An 18207-nucleotide genomic window follows, 5' to 3' on the forward strand; every position below is an offset into this window, starting at 1 on the left:
GAATTCACGTTAGTTGACAACTCAACCAAAATGTAAATCAAAACCAGACAATGAACTCATGTCTGTGCCCAGTGGGATTTAGTTATTGCTTGCTTTTCTAAAGGTTAACTAAAGCCAACTTCATAAAATTGATAGGTGGCTTGTAGTATTACAGAAAATAATAATAATTGAGGGGGCATGTGCCCCCTAAGGCATGATGCCCTTGAGTGCAGATGCAAAGTTTAGTAACAGAATGATGACACCAACAGCACAAACTTTGCATCTGTACCGCTCTTCAAGTAAATGTGTTCTTGTAAAATGTTATGTGTGTCACGTTCTGACCTTAATTATTTTGTTATGTCTTTGTTTTATTATGGTCAGGGTGTGAGTTGGGTGGGTAGTCTATGTTCCTTTTCTTTGTTGTGGTTTTGTGTTTGGCCTGATATGGTTCTCAATCAGGCAGGTGTCGTTCATTGTCTCTGATTGAGAATCATACTTAGGTAGCCTTTTCCCACCTGTGTTTTTGGGTGATTGTTTTCTGTTGAGTGTTTGTATCTGCACCAGACAGAACTGTTTCGTTCGTTCACTTTGTTGTTTTTGTTCAGTGTTCTATTACTTTATTAAAAATATGGACACTTACAACGCTGCGCATTGGTCCTCACCTCCTTCCACCGCAGTAATTGTTCAAAGTAGTCAATGTACATAGATGTGTATGGTTTGTTTAACTTTGCAATCATTTATTTTAGTTTGACATACATTTTAAAGTGAAAAATCTGAGTCTCAGCATCACTCCGTTACTGTGGAATTGCCCCGAATGCTTTTCATTTAGTCTAAAATCCATGTGTTCCTCAACTCATGTCAGACAAAAGATAATCCAACAGACTCTCCCTGAAAGTGTACATGTAATTCAATCTGATTAAATATTCTTTCAGTTTAACAACCTGGAAAATAACAATCAAGTGGGCTCTGAATATGAGATGAGGGGGGGGATTCATTTCTGTTATGTGCTTTTGCATAACAGTGAGTGTCTATTTAAGACATGACAGGGTTGACAAGAGAGAAACCTATCGGTCCTGTGCTGCTTTAGACAAAATGCAGCCATGTGAACAGGTGGAACCGCGGGTTGTGTCCCTCCAGGGGACATCGGAGTGGCTGTCATTCCACGTAGAGCAGCTGTTGCCCTGTCCAGGCGACAAAGTCGAGCGGGCGGTGTTGGATCATTAGGAAGTGGCGGTCATTAGAGAGATCCCTTAAAGCAAGCCAGCTGGGACATGACAGGGGTTTACAAGGGCCAGCTACGCACGTGGCTCAGACTGAGCTAAGGGTTTGGTGGCCATTAGGATAATTGTTTGCTTGAGGACGTGTCAGTCACAGTTACCACATGAATGTGATCCACGTATAGTATTGTAATATCACGTAGGCCTACTGTATGGTACGATAGCTGTAAAGCACAGCTAAAGATCAACCTTCTCCATGACAGGCATGTCAAGCATGCACCTTCTAATAAGTTGCCATGGAGAGGCAGTAATTTGCATAAAGCTGTTGGTGCACATTGTTGGCACCTATTCCCCCCTCTGTCTCAAAACAAAGACCTGCAACAGTGAGCAGTGCCATCTGTACAAAACTATGCAAATATATTAGTCCTTGTCAATCACCATTCTTACACAGTCCCTCAACAATCCACTGGGTCCTTCCGTCACTGCAGTCCCATCTTCACTCCAACCATTGATGTAATAATGGAAGTATGGGGTGACTGACAATCTGTCTCTCTCTTGGGAGGAATAATGAAAGCATGGGATGATGGACAATGTGTCTCTCTAGGAGGGATTATTTGATGATGACTCCTTGCTGTCCCCAGTCCACCTGACTGTGCTGCTGCTCCAGTTTCAACTGTTCTGCCTTGTTATTATTTGACCATGCTGGTCATTTATGAACATTTGAACATCTTGGCCATGTTCTGTTATAATCTCCACCCGGCACAGCCAGAAGAGGACTGGCCACCCCACATAGCCTGGTTCCTCTCTAGGTTTCTTCCTAGGTTTTGGCCTTTCTAGGGAGTTTTTCCTAGCCACCGTGCTTCTACACCTGCATTGCTTGCTGTTTGGGGTTTTAGGCTGGGTTTCTGTACAGCACTTTGAGATATCAGCTGATGTACGAAGGGCTATATAAATACATTTGATTTGATATTTGGGCAAAAATCCCGCTTCCTTCCGTCTCGCTCTCCAGCCTCCCTGGGGTTCAGTGGTGAAAGGGTTTTGGGCTGCAGGTGATAATCTCACCAGCTAGGCCACAAGTAAAAGGCCCCACACTTACAGGTCCAGGTAGAGTAGAGTTACTCCACCATTGTCCGTGAGCTTATTTAACCTCCATGGTGCAATGAAATGCCTAGTCTGCATCCATAAATGGCACCCCTTTCCCTATAGCATGCACTACTTTTACATAGGCCTCTGGAATGTAAACTCATTTCAAATGGGATGATAAGAACGTGTTTTCTGTAATTCTGACAGAATACCACAAAGCTTTGAAATCAAGCTGCCAAGTTGGCGACTACCTAGCTGGATGCCAGTCTGTTTCTGCTAGCTTGCTAACTTCTTATGGAATTGTCATGTTTAGCATGACAATGAATGACAAGGAATTGGTCTGGGACCAGGCTAGTGACAACCTCTAAGGGTTTGCAATGATGTAGAAATTGAGAGCAAAAATGTAAGAGAAATTGCTAATAAAAACACGACACACAATTGACAAAGTGAAAACCAAGTGGGGGAAAAACAAAAATGGGTAAAAATATTACCTCAATAGCGTCTCTCTGCCTGCCACAGAATGACAATGTATCTTAAGGGTCGTTCCATTTGAATTCAAAACATTTTTGACCGCACGCCTTTTGAGTTGAACAAAACACTCCATTCATATTTGCCCATGGTAGAATTGGTCAGAAAGTGACTTTTTCTACCTAAAATGCCAAAACATTCAGAAGATAGAGGTGCTCAAAGTTTATGTCAATGTTTGGGCAAAATAAAGGCCGGTCCAGACGTCTGTGGACGTTGAAATCAAGGCTGGTTGAGACCGGACCAAAATGAAATGAACTAAATTAATGAAAGAGAGAGAGCGCGAGGTTGTCCAGACTTTTCAGACTATTTCCTTGACCACCAGACAACAGAAAGAAAACAGATTTCAACTGAATATAACAGTATGCCACTGGAATAGAGGACAGTAACAGACTCAACTGTGGTTTGTGACTACTATGATTTTCCTCATCCATTTATCAGAAATTCTGTTAACGATTTGGTAACAGAGTTTTGCGTTTTAATCACTTAATAATTCATAAACAAAATGGATATCAGTCAAACACTATAACTAATCGAACTTTTGTGAACTTTCATTATCCTCCCTCATGAAGGATAGAAATGAGAAAATATCTTAATGTGGATTTTTGGAAACTGAATTTCAAGGCACAAGACAAAGTTTCTTAAACCTACAGAAGGCATATTAGTTGGCAGGGGTCTTAATATTAGTGTTTTTATGTATTTCTAATACCTTTTAAGACTTTTTCTGGTAAATGGTTTCTTAACCCTTTTCCATCCATTTGACAAACATTCAAAGCCCTTGCTTATTCCTCATTTTTAGGATGCAAAATATTAGAAAGATTTATATATGCCTTAATTTAAGAAAAATGTTGACTTAGCTTTCACCTGACACCCAATTTGACATGCTCCTATGAACTTCACATATTGCTGCTCATGGGTATTTTTTACATGGAAATGACAGTAATCAATGTGTGGAAAAACACGGGGGAAAATGGTGGGCCGTGGTGCGTGTTGTTGGCCAAACTTGTCTGTCATGTGAAGTATCCTGTGTCTGAGAGCGGGAGGGAGGTCAGGCAGTTGTGTGAAGCACAGTGTACGGGCAGAGGAGGCAATTGCATCAATTGCACCATTAGGCAGAGGAGGCAATTGCATCAGGCCTCACATCATCAAGGGGCCTCGTGAGTTAGCTCGTTGATGATGTGTCATCAAGGGGCCTCATTCTGTCTTGCTTCAGCAGGTTGATTCAGCAGTAGCATAATCTGTGGGCAGCTTCAAAGTTGCAAAGGAAACAGGGAGGGATGGCTACTATGCCCATGTTAATGAGGCCATATTTTTTTCAAAAAATGAATTAATCCATACAGCAGAATAATAATTTATAATAGATGTTGGGTTGTCATTTGAAATACGTGCTACACCAGAAGTTAATGGTTATATGTAGGAGGAATGTATATGGTGGGGTCAATTAAGGGTGGATATGAGCCATGGGCTTAGAGAGTTACTAAGTAAGGGAAAAGGCAATCAAATGGTTACAGTCACTGATAAGGGGGATAGCTGTGGATTAGTGAGGAATGGGGGCCGAGGTCAGGTCACATGAAGGGAGAAGGAACCGTTTATTACCACATCACTTAACTTCCTGCCTAGGAACAAATATGTAGTGTTTAGAGAAAAGGAGGAGACTCCGCCTAAAGGGGGTATAAATATATGCGCTGGTGGAAACAGGTCTTTGTCTTTTCAGCTGTTTGACCCATTGGGTGAATAAACTTGGTTTGAGCTTTTCCTAGTTTTCTGTTAGTTTATTTAGAACCTAACATAGATCAATAATTTCTTAACATACATATATTTAATATCAATACCCTATAGATAAGGATTTCCTTTGACTACATATTCATAACTCATTCATTACACATCTATAAGCATTTAATGCTATGCGAGAGCTCATATTTCGGTATCTTAATAGATGCACCATTTAAAAAATGATGGCTGTTCTCAAAAGTGTCCTTCTGCCATACCAGTGATAATGATTATGCCTAAAGGCCAAACCACGTTTAGAAAGTTATACTGATATATAGATTTCACAATCCCATTTCCCATACCGGCCGGTATAGACCCCTGACTTACCATCTCACTGAGGTCAACAGTGCATGAAGATCACCACAGGGTTGAATACTCAGGGTAAATTTTACAGATCAAATCAGGTAGTTGAGGGTAACTCTTTTGTAACTCATTAACAGCCTTCCTCCATATCACAATTAAGTGAACGGTCTATAACACACACACATGAAGCGGTCTATAACGGTCTATAACACACACATGAAGCGGTCTATAACGGGTCTATAACACACACATGAAGCGGTCTATAACACACACATGAAGCGGCCTATAACGGTCTATAACACACACAGGAATGGTCTACAGTGTATGTATGAATTACATGCAGTAAACTAAAGTCCAACCTTCTGTATTTTCCCATTCATAGACAATTTAATGTTAACTGTAAATGGTTTATGTATGAATTATACATAGTCAAAGTACTGTCATTCCAATTTGACAATTCATAAAGAATGTATAAAGCATTTATAAACATGCCCCACTTATCAAAATGAATGAACAGAATGTTAAAGGAAATATGAACATTATATTAACCTTTTCCAGACATAGAACAGAAAACAATGGAAAACAAATAATACTACTATTAACATTTTTAAGTTTGACTATTCTTGAATAGATTTAACAAATCAAAGAATTCAAATTCAATTCCCCATTTCAGAGTAAAAAGAACTAACACAGGGTGGTAACGGAAGCTAGCATTTCCCTCTTATTCCTTAATGTAGCTAGCTAGCAAACAGCTAGCTAAGCCCCTGGCAATGTCAATACATTTTCCAACTAGGTCAATAAAACATGACAAAATCATCATAAATGCTAATACAACCATCAAACATTTAGTTAAGAATGGTATCTATCTCACTATAAGAATTACATTGCACTTTTGCATATTACAAACAGGACAAATTAAGATCCAGAAACATCATGAATTTCTTTCTATTTTGGCTGTGGTGCGCGCTAAATAGTGTTTCACGTCACTCGCTCTGAGACCTAGAAGTAGTTGTTCCCCTTGCTCTGCAAGGGCCGTGGCTTTTGTGGCGCGATGAGTAACGATGCTTCGTGAGTGACAGAAGGTCCCTGGAGAGGGACGGAAACTATACTGTTACAATTGGACCAGCAAACTGTGAATCAACACAGTTCAGCTAACCTAGCAAACAGATTGTTGATTTGCTAAACAACTTTAGGATTGAGTGCAGCGCAAACATCATAATAAATAACAATGCAGCTCCAAATTTTGTTCGGTGATCAAGAATATGAACCGTTTACCTTACAAGCTCACGAGCAATGGGGCATCAAGCAACAAATACTAGCACTGGTCTTTTGGTATGTCCATTTTTGCTTGAAATGTATAATTTACTCATAAAGCTTGCATTTGGAATTTGTTGTTCATTTATTATTAATCCTACTGTGGCGATGATGCACCAAAGGCGCGTTTGTCCACTTGCGCCCTCCAAACTCCCGCCAAAGCTTTGTTCTCTTGATGAAATGTTTGCTGTTGCAAATCTATATTCCATCTAATCCTACAATAATCGTTAGCATTTCATCCAGTACCGTTTATTGCAACACTTAGACATTTCTGTTTCATGTTTGGTACATTTCCATTTCTTACCCTCTGAGTGGGTGCAATGTTTATTGTGCCCATGAACGTTAGCAAGACACATGAGGTAAATGTTCAATGTCTGGTTTCCATTGTTCATATTTCCAGAGTTATGTCGGAGTGTGTCTGTGTCATTCTGGTTGTGCGTAATTGTGCGTGTAGAAAAAGGCTATGGGGCCTGCGTGCCACGAATAGGAGTCAGTACGTTGAAGAAAAAAACTATTGTTCCATGTATGAATGGTGATTAAATATCATTAGGCTAACAATCATTAAGCTAAGTCTGATTAAGCCAATGTAACAATGCGTGTAGAAATTGCCTTTTACATTGTAGAACCAGTTTATTGATTGAAATTACCAATTGCCAAGATTTGATTGGTCAAATGGGAGCTCAAACAGGTACAGTTGAAGTCGGAAGTTTACATCCACTTAGGTTGGAGTCATTAAAACTTGTTTTTCAACCACTCCACAAATTTCTTGTTAACAAATGTTACATTCCCCAGTTTCTGTGTTGTGGTTTTGTATGTGTGTGTTTCAGGATGGCTTCCTGAAATTCCCCCCAAGCAGGTGATTGGTCGGCCACATCGATGATTGGAGAGCTGACTCCGCACCCTCGTCAGGATAAAGCTGTATCCCATTAGACACCTTCTCCAGCTACATAAGCCAGTGCTCTGTTGCTTAGAAGAGAGCTGAGGTTTATATCATATGTTAGTTGTTTCTCAGAAAGAGATTTGGTATGTACTATGTTAGTTGTTGCTGAGAGAGCTGATTGTTATGTCCTGAGTTTTAGTTTTTTATCAGTTTTTGTTGTAAGTATATTGTATTATTCTGTTTCATTTGTTCCCCGGGGGGAAGGGGAAGGCACCTAGGGAGTGCTTAGGCATGAGGCCCGTGGGCATACATAACCCGTAGTATTCACTGTCTATGCACACTAGGTAAGACCTGGGTGGACCACCCCCATGTATTTTGGTTAGTGCACCAGGTGGTGCTAAGTTAGGTAAGTAGTGGGTAGGCAGGTAAGGTAGAGGGGGCTTTGACATTTACTTTCATTGTGTTGGATCCGTCCAGCCTCTTTTCCCCATATTACCGTATGAAGGAAAACAGTCAATTCTCTGCTTTTTGTCATCCTTACTTGCACCTACAGTCCCATACATCTTTCACTCCACGAAGAGTTGAATTTTAGCAGGGTGTTGCATTCCCTCTTCCTAGAGGCGTACGTAACAACCAACTACTTTGTGCATGACACAAGTAATTTTTCCAACAATTGTTTACAGACAGATTATATCACTGTATCACAATTCCAGTGGGTCAGAAGTTTACATACATTAAGTTGATTGTGCCTTTAAACAGCTTGGAAAATTCAAAAAAATGTCATAGCTATAGAAGCTTCTGATGGGCTAATTGACATAATTTGAGTCAATTGGAGGTGTACCTGTGGATGTATTTCAAGGCCTACCTTCAAACTCAGTGTCCCTTTGCTTGACATCAAGGGAAAATCAAAAGAAATAAGCAGGGGAAAATAATTGTAGACCTCCACAAGCCTGGTTCGTCCTTAGGAGCAATATCCAAACACCTAAAAGGTACCACGTTCATCTGTACAAACAATAGTACGCAAGAATAAACACCATGGGACCACGCAGCCATCATCCTGCTCAGGAAGGAGAAGCATTCAGTTTCCTAGAGATGAACGTACTTTGGTGCGAAAAGTGCAAATCATTCCCAGAACAACAGCAAAGGACCCTGTGAAGATGCTGGAGGAAACAGGTACAAAAGTATCTATAACCACAGTAAAACGAGTCCTATATAACCTGAAAGGCTGCTCAGCAAGAAAGAAGCCACTGCTCCAAAACCGCCATAAAAAAGCCAGACAACGGTTTGCAACTGCACATGGGGACAAAGATCATACTTTTTGGAGAAATGTCCTCTGGTCTGTTGAAACAAAAATAGAACTGTTTGGCCGTAATGACCATCGTTATGTTTGGAGGAAAAGGGGGGAGGTTTGCAAGCCAAAGAACACCATCACAACCGTGAAGCTCAGGGGTGGCAGCATCATGTTGTGAGGGTGCTTTGCTTCAGGAGGGACTGGTGCACTTCACAAAATAGATGGCATCATGAGATAGGAAAATTACGTGGATATATTGAAGCAACATCTCAAGACATCAGTCAGGAAGTTAAAGCTTGGTTGCAAATGGGTCTTCCAAATGGACAATGACCCCAAGCATACTTCCAATGTTGTGGCAAAATGGCTTAAGGACAACAAAGTCAAGGTATTAGAGTGGCCATCACAAAGCCCTGACCTCAATCCTATAGAAAATGTGTGGGCAGAACTGAAATAGCGTGTGTGAGCAGGGAGGCCTACAAACCTGACTCAGTTACTCCAGCTCTATCAGGAGGAATGGGCCAAAATTCCCCCAACTTATTGTGGGAAACTTGTGGAAGGCTACCCGAAACATTTGACCCAAGTTAAAAAAAAGTATAGGCAATACTACCAAATACTAATTGAGTATATCTGAACTTCTGACCCACTGGGAACGTGATGAAATAAATAAAAGCTTAAATAAATCACTACTATTATTCTGACATTGCACATTCTTAAAATAAAGTGGTGATCCTAACTGGCCTGACAGGGCATTTTTACTTGGATTAAAAGTCAGGAATTGTGAAAAACTGAGTTTAAATGTATTTCGCTAAGGTGTATGTAAACGTCCGACTTCAACTGTACATATAAGCACTTGGCCCCTCCCAGGACCATACAATTATGGGAGGCTGTGTAGTCTTGCAGTGCATTTGGGAAGTATTCAGACTCCTTCATTTTTTCCACATTTTGTTACGTTCCAGCCTTATTATAAAACAGATTAAATAAAACAATTCCTCATCAATTTACAAACAATACCCAATAATGACAAAGCAAAAACAGGTTGTTAGAAATTGTTGCAAATTTATTCCAAATAAAAAACAGATACCTTATTTACAGTGCATTCGGAAAGTTACATTACATTTTGTTACGTTACAGCCTTATTCTAAAACGTATTTAACTGTTCCCCCCCTTCAATCTACACACAATACTACATTAAGATTAAACAAAAACAGTTGTTTTGCAAATGTTTTTTTTTTTTTTACTGAAATATCACATTTACAGAAGTATTCAGACCCTTCACTCAGTACTCAGTACTGATGAAGCACGTTTGGCAGCAATTACAGCCTTGAGTCTTCTTGGGTATGACGCTACAGGCTTGGTACACCTGCATTTGGGGAGTTTCTCCCATTCTTCTCCACAGATCCTCTCAAGCTTTCAGGTTGCATGGGGAGTGTCACTGCATAGCTATTTTCAGGTCTCTCCAGAGATTTTCGATCGGGTTCAAGGCCGGGCTGTGTCTGGGCCACTCAAGGACATTCAGAGACATTCAGAGACTCAGAGTCCTGAGCATTCTGGAGCAGGTTTTCATCAAGGATCCTTCTGTACTTTGCTCCGTTCATCTTTCCCTCAATCCTAACTATTCTCCCAGTCTCTGCCGCTGAAAAACATCCCCACAGCATGATGCTGTCACCACCATGCTTCACCGTAGGGATGGTGCCAGGTTTCCTGCAGATGTGACGCTTGGCATTCAGGCCAAAGAGTTCAATCTTGGTTTCATCAGACCAGATTCTTGTTTCTCATGGTCTGAGCGTCCTTTAGGTGCCTTTTGGCAAACTCCAAGCAGGCTGTCATGTGCCTTTTACTGAGGAGTGGCTTCCGTCTGGCCACTCTACCATAAAGGCCTGATTGGTGGAGTGCTGCAGAGATGGTTGTCCTTCTGGAAGTTTCTCCCCTCTCCAGATGAACTCTGGAGCTCTGTCAGAGTGACCATTGGGTCACCTTCCTCAAAGTCCTTCTCCCTCGATTGCACAGAAATGTTTCGGTACCCTTACCCCGATCTGTGCCTTGACACGGTCCTGTCCCGGAGCTCTACGGACAATTCCTTCAATCTCATGGCTTGGTTTTCTCTGACATGTACCTTATATAAATAGGTGTGTGCATTTTCAAATCATGTCCAATCAATTTACCACAGGTGGACTCCAATCAAGTTGTAGAAACATCTGAAGGATGATCAATGGAAACAGGAAGCGCCTGAGCTGAATTTCGAGTCTCATTGAAAAGGGTCTGAAAACTTACGTAAATAAGGTATTAGAAATTACATTAAATTGACTGCATAGAATTCATACATTGACCTTTAAATGCAAACTGCCACTGATCTATAATTACCATTAAATGCTTAGATATAAATGCTTTATGAATGGAAAAATAGATGACTTTCCTTTGAGTTCATAGAATTTATACATAGACCAGAGTTCAGGTGGGCCTTTTGCGCTTCAGCCACCAAAGGGAAAGGAGGGGTGTTCAATAACAAAATTACTAAAATCATGAGAAGGGCTTACAAAGAAACACTTCCAAAAGGACTAATTCGAGGTAGAAAGGAGTTGGAGCACTCAACAACAAAAAAGCTGAGATGGATTAAAGTGAGCGAAAATAAATCAATTGTACAGGATGTGAATAGGCGACTGACGTTTCGACATCAAGCTGACATCTTCCTCAGAGTGACTTGACCATTGCATTTAGCTCTTGTTTATAGCCTAGTGGCCCATTGAGACACAACAATGTAAGAAAATAATCATTAGACACTTTGGATGCTAAGAGGCTAAACTCTGATTTTTCACTATCCTCAATTCTATAATGTTGTTGCGTAGATTTGATGTGTTTCTGGATTCAAAGACACCCAAATATCACCTGAATATTTTGACATTGCCTATTTATTTTACCTTTATTTAACTAGGCAAGTCAGTTAAGAACAAATTCTTATATACAATGACTGCCTACCGGGGAACAGTGGGTTAACTGCCTTGTTCAGGGGCAGAACGACAGATACTTACCTTTACCCCTATTAACAAGACACACGATTTCTCTTATTATTAGCATTATTTTGTGCTGTAATTTGCCATTTACCTTGAACCATATTATCATTATTATCTTCTTAGATTCTAACATTTGTTTAACATGAATTTTCTTTAGTAGAGAGGTAGTGGTTTCCCAAACTCAGTCCTGGGGCCTGCCATAGATGCACGTTTTGGTTTTTGCCCAGGCGCTACACAGCTCATTCAAATAATCAAAGCTTGATGATGAGATGGTTATTTGAACCAGCTATGTAGTGATAGGTCTAATCCCTAAACGTGCACCCATGGGGGCCCCAGGACTGAGTTTGGGAAACCCTAAGAAGTATTCAACCCCCTGTAATGCATGTTAGAATCACCTTTGGCAGACACCTTTGGAATCATCTTTGGAAGTCTTTCTGAGTAAGTCTCTAAGAGCTTTCCACACTAGCATTGTTACCCATTATTCTTTTCAAAATCCTTAAACTCTGTCAAATTTGTTGTTGATCATTGTTATTGAACCATTTTCAGGTCTTGCCATAGTTTTGAATTTAAATCTGCTATAAAATCTAACTCGGCCACTCAGAAAAAATATGTCCAGTTACATTTCCTAATGTTTGTTTAAGCTGGCATTTTACCTGAGAAAAGTAGGCGGGCACACTGATAAAAGCACCGGAGAAAAGTAGCTACACATCAGTCAGAGCGCTGTCTGCTGATAGAATGCCCTTCGTGAATTCTCATCCAAGTGGAAAAGTGCAAACGAAGCACAAAATTTGTCTGATGCGGAGCAGAAGTTACAATAAGAAGAATTTTGGTTCTGTGTAGATTTCCTGTGTGAAAAACGAAGAATTCTGCATTAATGTGATCCCTAAGTTTAACTTGCTAGTTATCTAAGTAAGTGGCTGAATTAATAAGGTGACGGGGCATCGTATTGTGTTAACCTTCTGCTGTGTTGGAGAAGTCAAAGCCCTTTGGAGGAGTTATCTTTTGATTTCCTTGCGTTTTTTCTCCTCTCTGTTCTCAGCCAGTCTGCTCCTCCCCCATCTTCTCCTGTATACACGTCCACCATCTTCTCGGAGCAGAGCAGGCAGACCAAACTCAATACTCCACACAGTCAAAGCGAGTATATACATGCTGCTGCAGAGCCAGTACTGTTCTTCCTTCAGACAAGCATACATCAAAACTTTGTTCATTTGCACAATGTATCTCATTCACATCGCTTGTATATGTCCAAACTCACAGAAAATGCCATTCAATAGCTCCTATGAGCTGGATTACCTGTCTTCGCAATTTGTTTATTTAAGTTAGCATATTTGAGTTACGAATGAATCGATGACCCTCAAACTACACAATTTTATTTAACAAAATGCACCAACCCTGTGGTGATCTTCATGCACCATTGGCCTCAGAGAGAAGAATAAGGTAAATCACGGGCCTATACCGGCAGGTGGGGAGAATGGGGGTAATACAGGCTATATATCAGCATGATTTTCTAAATGTCATTTGGCCTTTTGGCATTTGGAAGAAGCACACTTGTGAGAACAGCCATAATGATGACACTACGCACTCATTATAATGATGCATCTATTAAGATATCTAAATATGAGCTATTGCATAGCATGACATGAAAGTGCTATAGATATGCTATGGATATTTTTCATTAACCTTTCATTATGCGGTTGGGACCTGTTAAACCACATTCATGAAATGCTTATAGATGTGTAATAAATGTGTTATATGATCCAAGTTTCTCATAATAGTAGAAACAAGTGTCATTAATCACCCACGGACTGGTTCACAATAATGGAATATTCCACCCTGACAGAGTTACCATGCATTGTTTCCCGCGATAGGATTGGAAACGTGACTTTTATTGAAATGAAGCTGTGAGGCGCTTTCAAAGCGGGGCAGAGAAAAGGAGAAATAAACTAGACTTATTTTTAACTGAAAAATGTCCTGAGTCGATGCATTTTTTAGGAAAAAGACAGGTGCTGCTGATTATACTGCCATCGTCGTTGAGGCAGAGGACATGCATGTGTAGCCCATGTATTTGATGCTGTCTGGCCAAAAAGAGTTTACTCCTCTTTTTGCCAGACAGCATCAGATACATAGCCTACATATAGTAAGACAGGTGTGCTGTTCCGTTTGCTCTGAAGTTTTTTCCGGAATTTAAGAAGAATTGGCATTGAACTTTGAATTGAAGGAGAGTTGGCAGGTGCACAGTGCCCAGATTATTATTGTCGCACCGGTCAGGATTGGGGTTGATTGATGCTCAATGTTAAAATAAGTAGGGATTGATTGATGCTCAAAGTTCAATTAAAATCTCCCTACCATCATAACTAAGCCAATATGACAGCAATGTCAATGATAATTCACAAATCACCTTAATTGGAAGTACACAACACACTACCTGCCTCTATCATGAGCAGTCCGGTCGTTACCGAGAACCACATACTGGGTCCTGAGCATAAGAAAAAAAAGAATATGTCTTGCCCCAACCTGCCTCAATATCTACGTGTTGGATAAGAACAAGATTAAAGTGTCCATAAAGTGACCATTAGACTTGCCACCTTTCAGACTGCATACATTTGGAGGTGCAACAGTTTTGATTACACTTCTAATTTATCGCTCTCAAGTGCTCATTTCTGTTTAAGAACCAACGATGTGCTATCTTTTTTTAGACGAAGCTCAGCTCTAAATCCGGGACCAGCAACTCAGTTGCTGCCCAACAGTACAGCTGTTTGCACCAGGCTGCCAGGCATAATAAGTGTATACGAACAAACCTAGGCTACTGTAGCTAGCTAGCTATATGGTGGTATTCAAGCTGAGGGTAATCAATAAATGCAAACAGATATTTTCATTAACTACGTAGGTAGCTCGGTAATATGAGCTTGCTTGCCCAAAGTCCAGCTGCTAGCCTCTGTAGCTAGCTAACACTAGTCAGCTGAATGCTAGTTAGCTCATTTCCCCCCAACATCCCCCAACGTCAGACACTCTCTAGTAGCTTGAGGGTGAAATCACCTCAAGCTCAACATTTAAATGAACTGGAAAATAACGGTAATTTTTGCAACTAAAGACACCCTTCAAGCAAGCTGACGACCAATTTTCATTGCATTTATATATTATATATTATATATTTATATATATTATATATATATATATATATATATATATATATATATATATATATATATATATATACACACACACACACACACATACATACATATAATACACATGTGTATGTATAAATATACACACATATTTTGTGGGACACGCTGTACTTTGGTCAAATTGTCACGCTGCTACCTTACAACGCATGCAATGGGCTTCTGCTACACTAGACAGCTAGCTACTCCATAGTCCAAGCTATGGTAAGAGCTAGCCATATTTCACTGTCAGACAGAACACAACTCAAACTGCTGAGAAGACAAATTACTTGCTAAAGTTACATGTAAACAAACAGCACCTCTGCACTGAATCCTGTGTGCAGAGGTCAAAATAAAGGTTACAATAGCACTACCAATGACAGACTTCGGTTGCATTTTTTTTTAAATCAGGCTTTGCATGTGGAAATGTTGTATAATACACCTTTAACTAGAGACTTCCCCTTAAAACCAACAAATCCCTTTAAAAATAGGCCTGGGGGGAATCAACTTGAGTCAGAAGCATTCATTCTAATGTCAATTGACTACAAAGTGTCAATAAGCTCATTTTGTTCATAAAGTCAGTCTTGTCTAAAACGAAGTTGGGAACATCAGAAAGTCACAACGAGTAAATGAAGGTTGGGTTTGGATTACAATTATGTCCAAAAAAATAATGCCCCCCTTTGCCAAACTCCAAGTGCAAATCACCCCTTCTAATTCACTTCCCTTCGTTGAATGGGGCTCCATTGTTTCATCTCCCCCAATGCAAAAGATCGCAGCCCTATAAGGATTGACCAACTATGGTTTGCATGCCCTGCCAAAAGACCCTATATCATGCAGAACAGGTGGTTGGAGTTTGTTGGTCCCCAGTGCAGTGGTGGTAAGTATACAGGTAGCTAGACCGTAAACTGTTGGTTATGTATATTTGGAAAGTTGTATAAATAAATACCAGGGATGATAAATTGGCCCAGCATCGCCCGGGTTAGGGGAGGGTTTGGCCGGCTGGGATGTCCTTGTCCCATCGCGCTCTAGCGACTCCTTGTGGCAGCCGGGCGCATGCACGCTGACTTCAGTAGGCAGCTGTACAGTGTTTCCTCCGACACATTGGTGCGGCTGGCCTCCCAGGTTAAGCGAGCAGTGTCAAGAAGCAGTGCAGCTTGGCAGGGTCGTATTTCAGAGGATGCAAGGCTCTCGACCATCGCCTCTCCCAAGTCTGTACGAGAGTTGCAGCGATTGGACAAGACTTTAACTACCAATTGGATTTCACGAAGTTGGGGGGGAAAAGGGGTTGCACCCCTTTTGCCCTCAGAACAGCCTCAATTCGTCGGGACATAGATTCTTCATGGTGTTGAAAGTGTTCCCCAGGGATGCTGGCCCATGTTGGCTCCAATGCGTCCCACAGTTGTGTCAAGTTGGCTGGATGTCCTTTGGATGGTGGACCATTCTTTTTACACACGGGAAAACAGCAGCATTGCAGTACGAAACGCACTCAAACTGGTGTGGCTGGCACCTACTACCATACCCCATTCAAAGATACTTAAATATTTTGTTTTGTCCATTCACACACTGAATGGCAAACATACACAACCCATGCCTCAAGGCTTAAAAATACTTATTGAACCTGTCTCCTCCCCTTCATCTACACTGATTGAAGTTGATTTAACAAGTGACATCAATAAGGGATCATATCTTTCACCTGGATTCATCTGATCAGTCTGGCATGGAAAGGTGTTCCTAATGTTATGTATACGGTGTATAGATCATTGTATGTATTTATAGATATGGCCTACAGTAAATGTGTATTATTTGTAGTATCACCATCTTTACTGAAAAAATAAATGCAAATACACACAATATTAAGCTACATATTAATTTGAAGGCGTTAATAAGCTGCCCATTGATCAGCACAGCAATTAATAAAACAGGACCGTGTTTGCAAAACACGTCAATATTACACAGGTAAGCTAAAGGTGACAGAAATCAGGCAGACAGACCGTCTCTATAGTCCTCTATATAGGAGTGACTGTGTCCAACACACCGCCACCTGGTGTTATGTTGGGCACCTACTGACCCAGGTTTGAATGCTAAGCAACCTGAATACACATTGTTTAAAGTACAATAGACGAACATACCTACAGTAGTTGGTTAAAGCTGTGTGCTGGAAATGGTTGGTTAAAGCTGTGCGCTGGAAATCTTTGGGACAGCATGGGTGGAGTAGACTAGGCATTGTGTCTATGTTCTGGCCCCTGACCATCCATTACTACATAAAATAAGGCCGCAGCTGAATATAGTTGCCTACCACTACTATGGAATGCATCGGCTGTACCTGCTGCTACAATACAGAGTATGTTCTGGCCCCTGACCATCCATTACTACATAAAATAAGGCCGCAGCTGAATGTAGTTGCCTACCACTACTATGGAATGCATCGGCTGTACCTGCTGCTACAATACAGAGTACAGACAGGAAGGCACCATCCGAAAGGCATCACCATCCAACCCCAATGATTATAAGATTCGTTACGATGTAGACTATAGGCCTATCAGGGAATAATGTTCCAGGCAATCATGCTCCAAACAGAATTATGCTTTTCTTGTCTCCCCTTTAACTGTCAATATGTGTATCCCACAAGTTGAATCGCTGCCACCGGAGCAACCAAACAGATAGACCAACCTGCTCTTTTCGCTTTTGCCAGCGACCGCATGGGCTTTCCTCCAGGATTTCACTCTCATCTTCACTCTCCTCCTCCTTCCCCTCGGACCCTGAATTGCTCTCCGGGACAGACATAGTCATTGTATTCCGTTTTTATTGTTATTTCCCAGTTGGTTTCACTCGAATGTAGCGCAAATGTCTATGCAGTCTAGAATCCCCGACGACACAGCTATAGAAAAGAGCTCAACACATCTTGCTGTGAGAACAGGGGTAAACCGTAGCAGTCAAAAATAAAGGTTTCATTAAAATACCTTCAAAATGTACGCCTGATAAAGTTAAAATAAAATGCTTCAATAAATTATATAATAGACGTGTTAATAGGTTAACCGAGGGAAAATATTATAGTCCAGTTTGCGCGCTCAACTGCACGCAAAATAGATTGCGAAATGTTGCTCCTACTCTCCGTATTCACAGATGAAGAGCCAAATCATGTGTATGGAAAAAATATGTAGGAAAAAAGTTGTTCTTCCGTTGCCTCCTTTTGTTTCGTTAATTATCTCTCCCATTGACCGTATAAAGTATATATTTTTTTACATCTCCTAACACCATGCGTCATTGTTGTTGTTGGTTAATTCGCTTCTTCTTCTGTGAATTCTATATGGCGGTTGGCAACCAACTTTAAGTGGAACTATCGCCACCAGCTGGACTGGAGTGTGGACCACAGACAGTGAATATCTAAATCCTACCCAATAATCAAATCTCCAGAAGAAAAGAAAATACTAAATTAAATACTACAACTCCCGAATATTTCCCCGGCAGTTCACTTAATCCTGGCTTTTCAACCCCGTTACTCCTCAAATCCAATAACAATCCCTCTCTTTCCCTCACATATTTCTGGCACTGAAATAGAACATGTTCCACTGTCTCCATCTCCTCCTGACAATGATCTTACGCAGGTGTCTTCCCTTTCTCTCCCTGTTCCACAACTCTTGCCATTTGTTTTTAACCACTGTTCTTATTAAAC

General features: G+C 40.8%; 1 protein-coding gene across 1 annotated transcript in view; it reads right to left on the minus strand.

Moving 5' to 3' along the window:
* LOC123991059 (nuclear receptor-binding protein 2-like) overlaps window positions 1–17825 on the minus strand; it is a 64084-nt gene extending 46259 nt beyond the window's left edge. Inside the window, exon 1 of the mRNA XM_046292219.1 lies at window positions 17205–17825. Within this exon, the coding sequence (XP_046148175.1) occupies window positions 17205–17324 (120 nt within the window). The 5' untranslated portion in view covers window positions 17325–17825. The remainder of the gene's footprint in view (window positions 1–17204) is intronic.
* Window positions 17826–18207: the final 382 nt, after the last annotated feature.

Source organism: Oncorhynchus gorbuscha, linkage group LG12 (genome assembly GCF_021184085.1).
Source record: "Oncorhynchus gorbuscha isolate QuinsamMale2020 ecotype Even-year linkage group LG12, OgorEven_v1.0, whole genome shotgun sequence".
Lineage (NCBI taxonomy): Eukaryota > Metazoa > Chordata > Actinopteri > Salmoniformes > Salmonidae > Oncorhynchus > Oncorhynchus gorbuscha.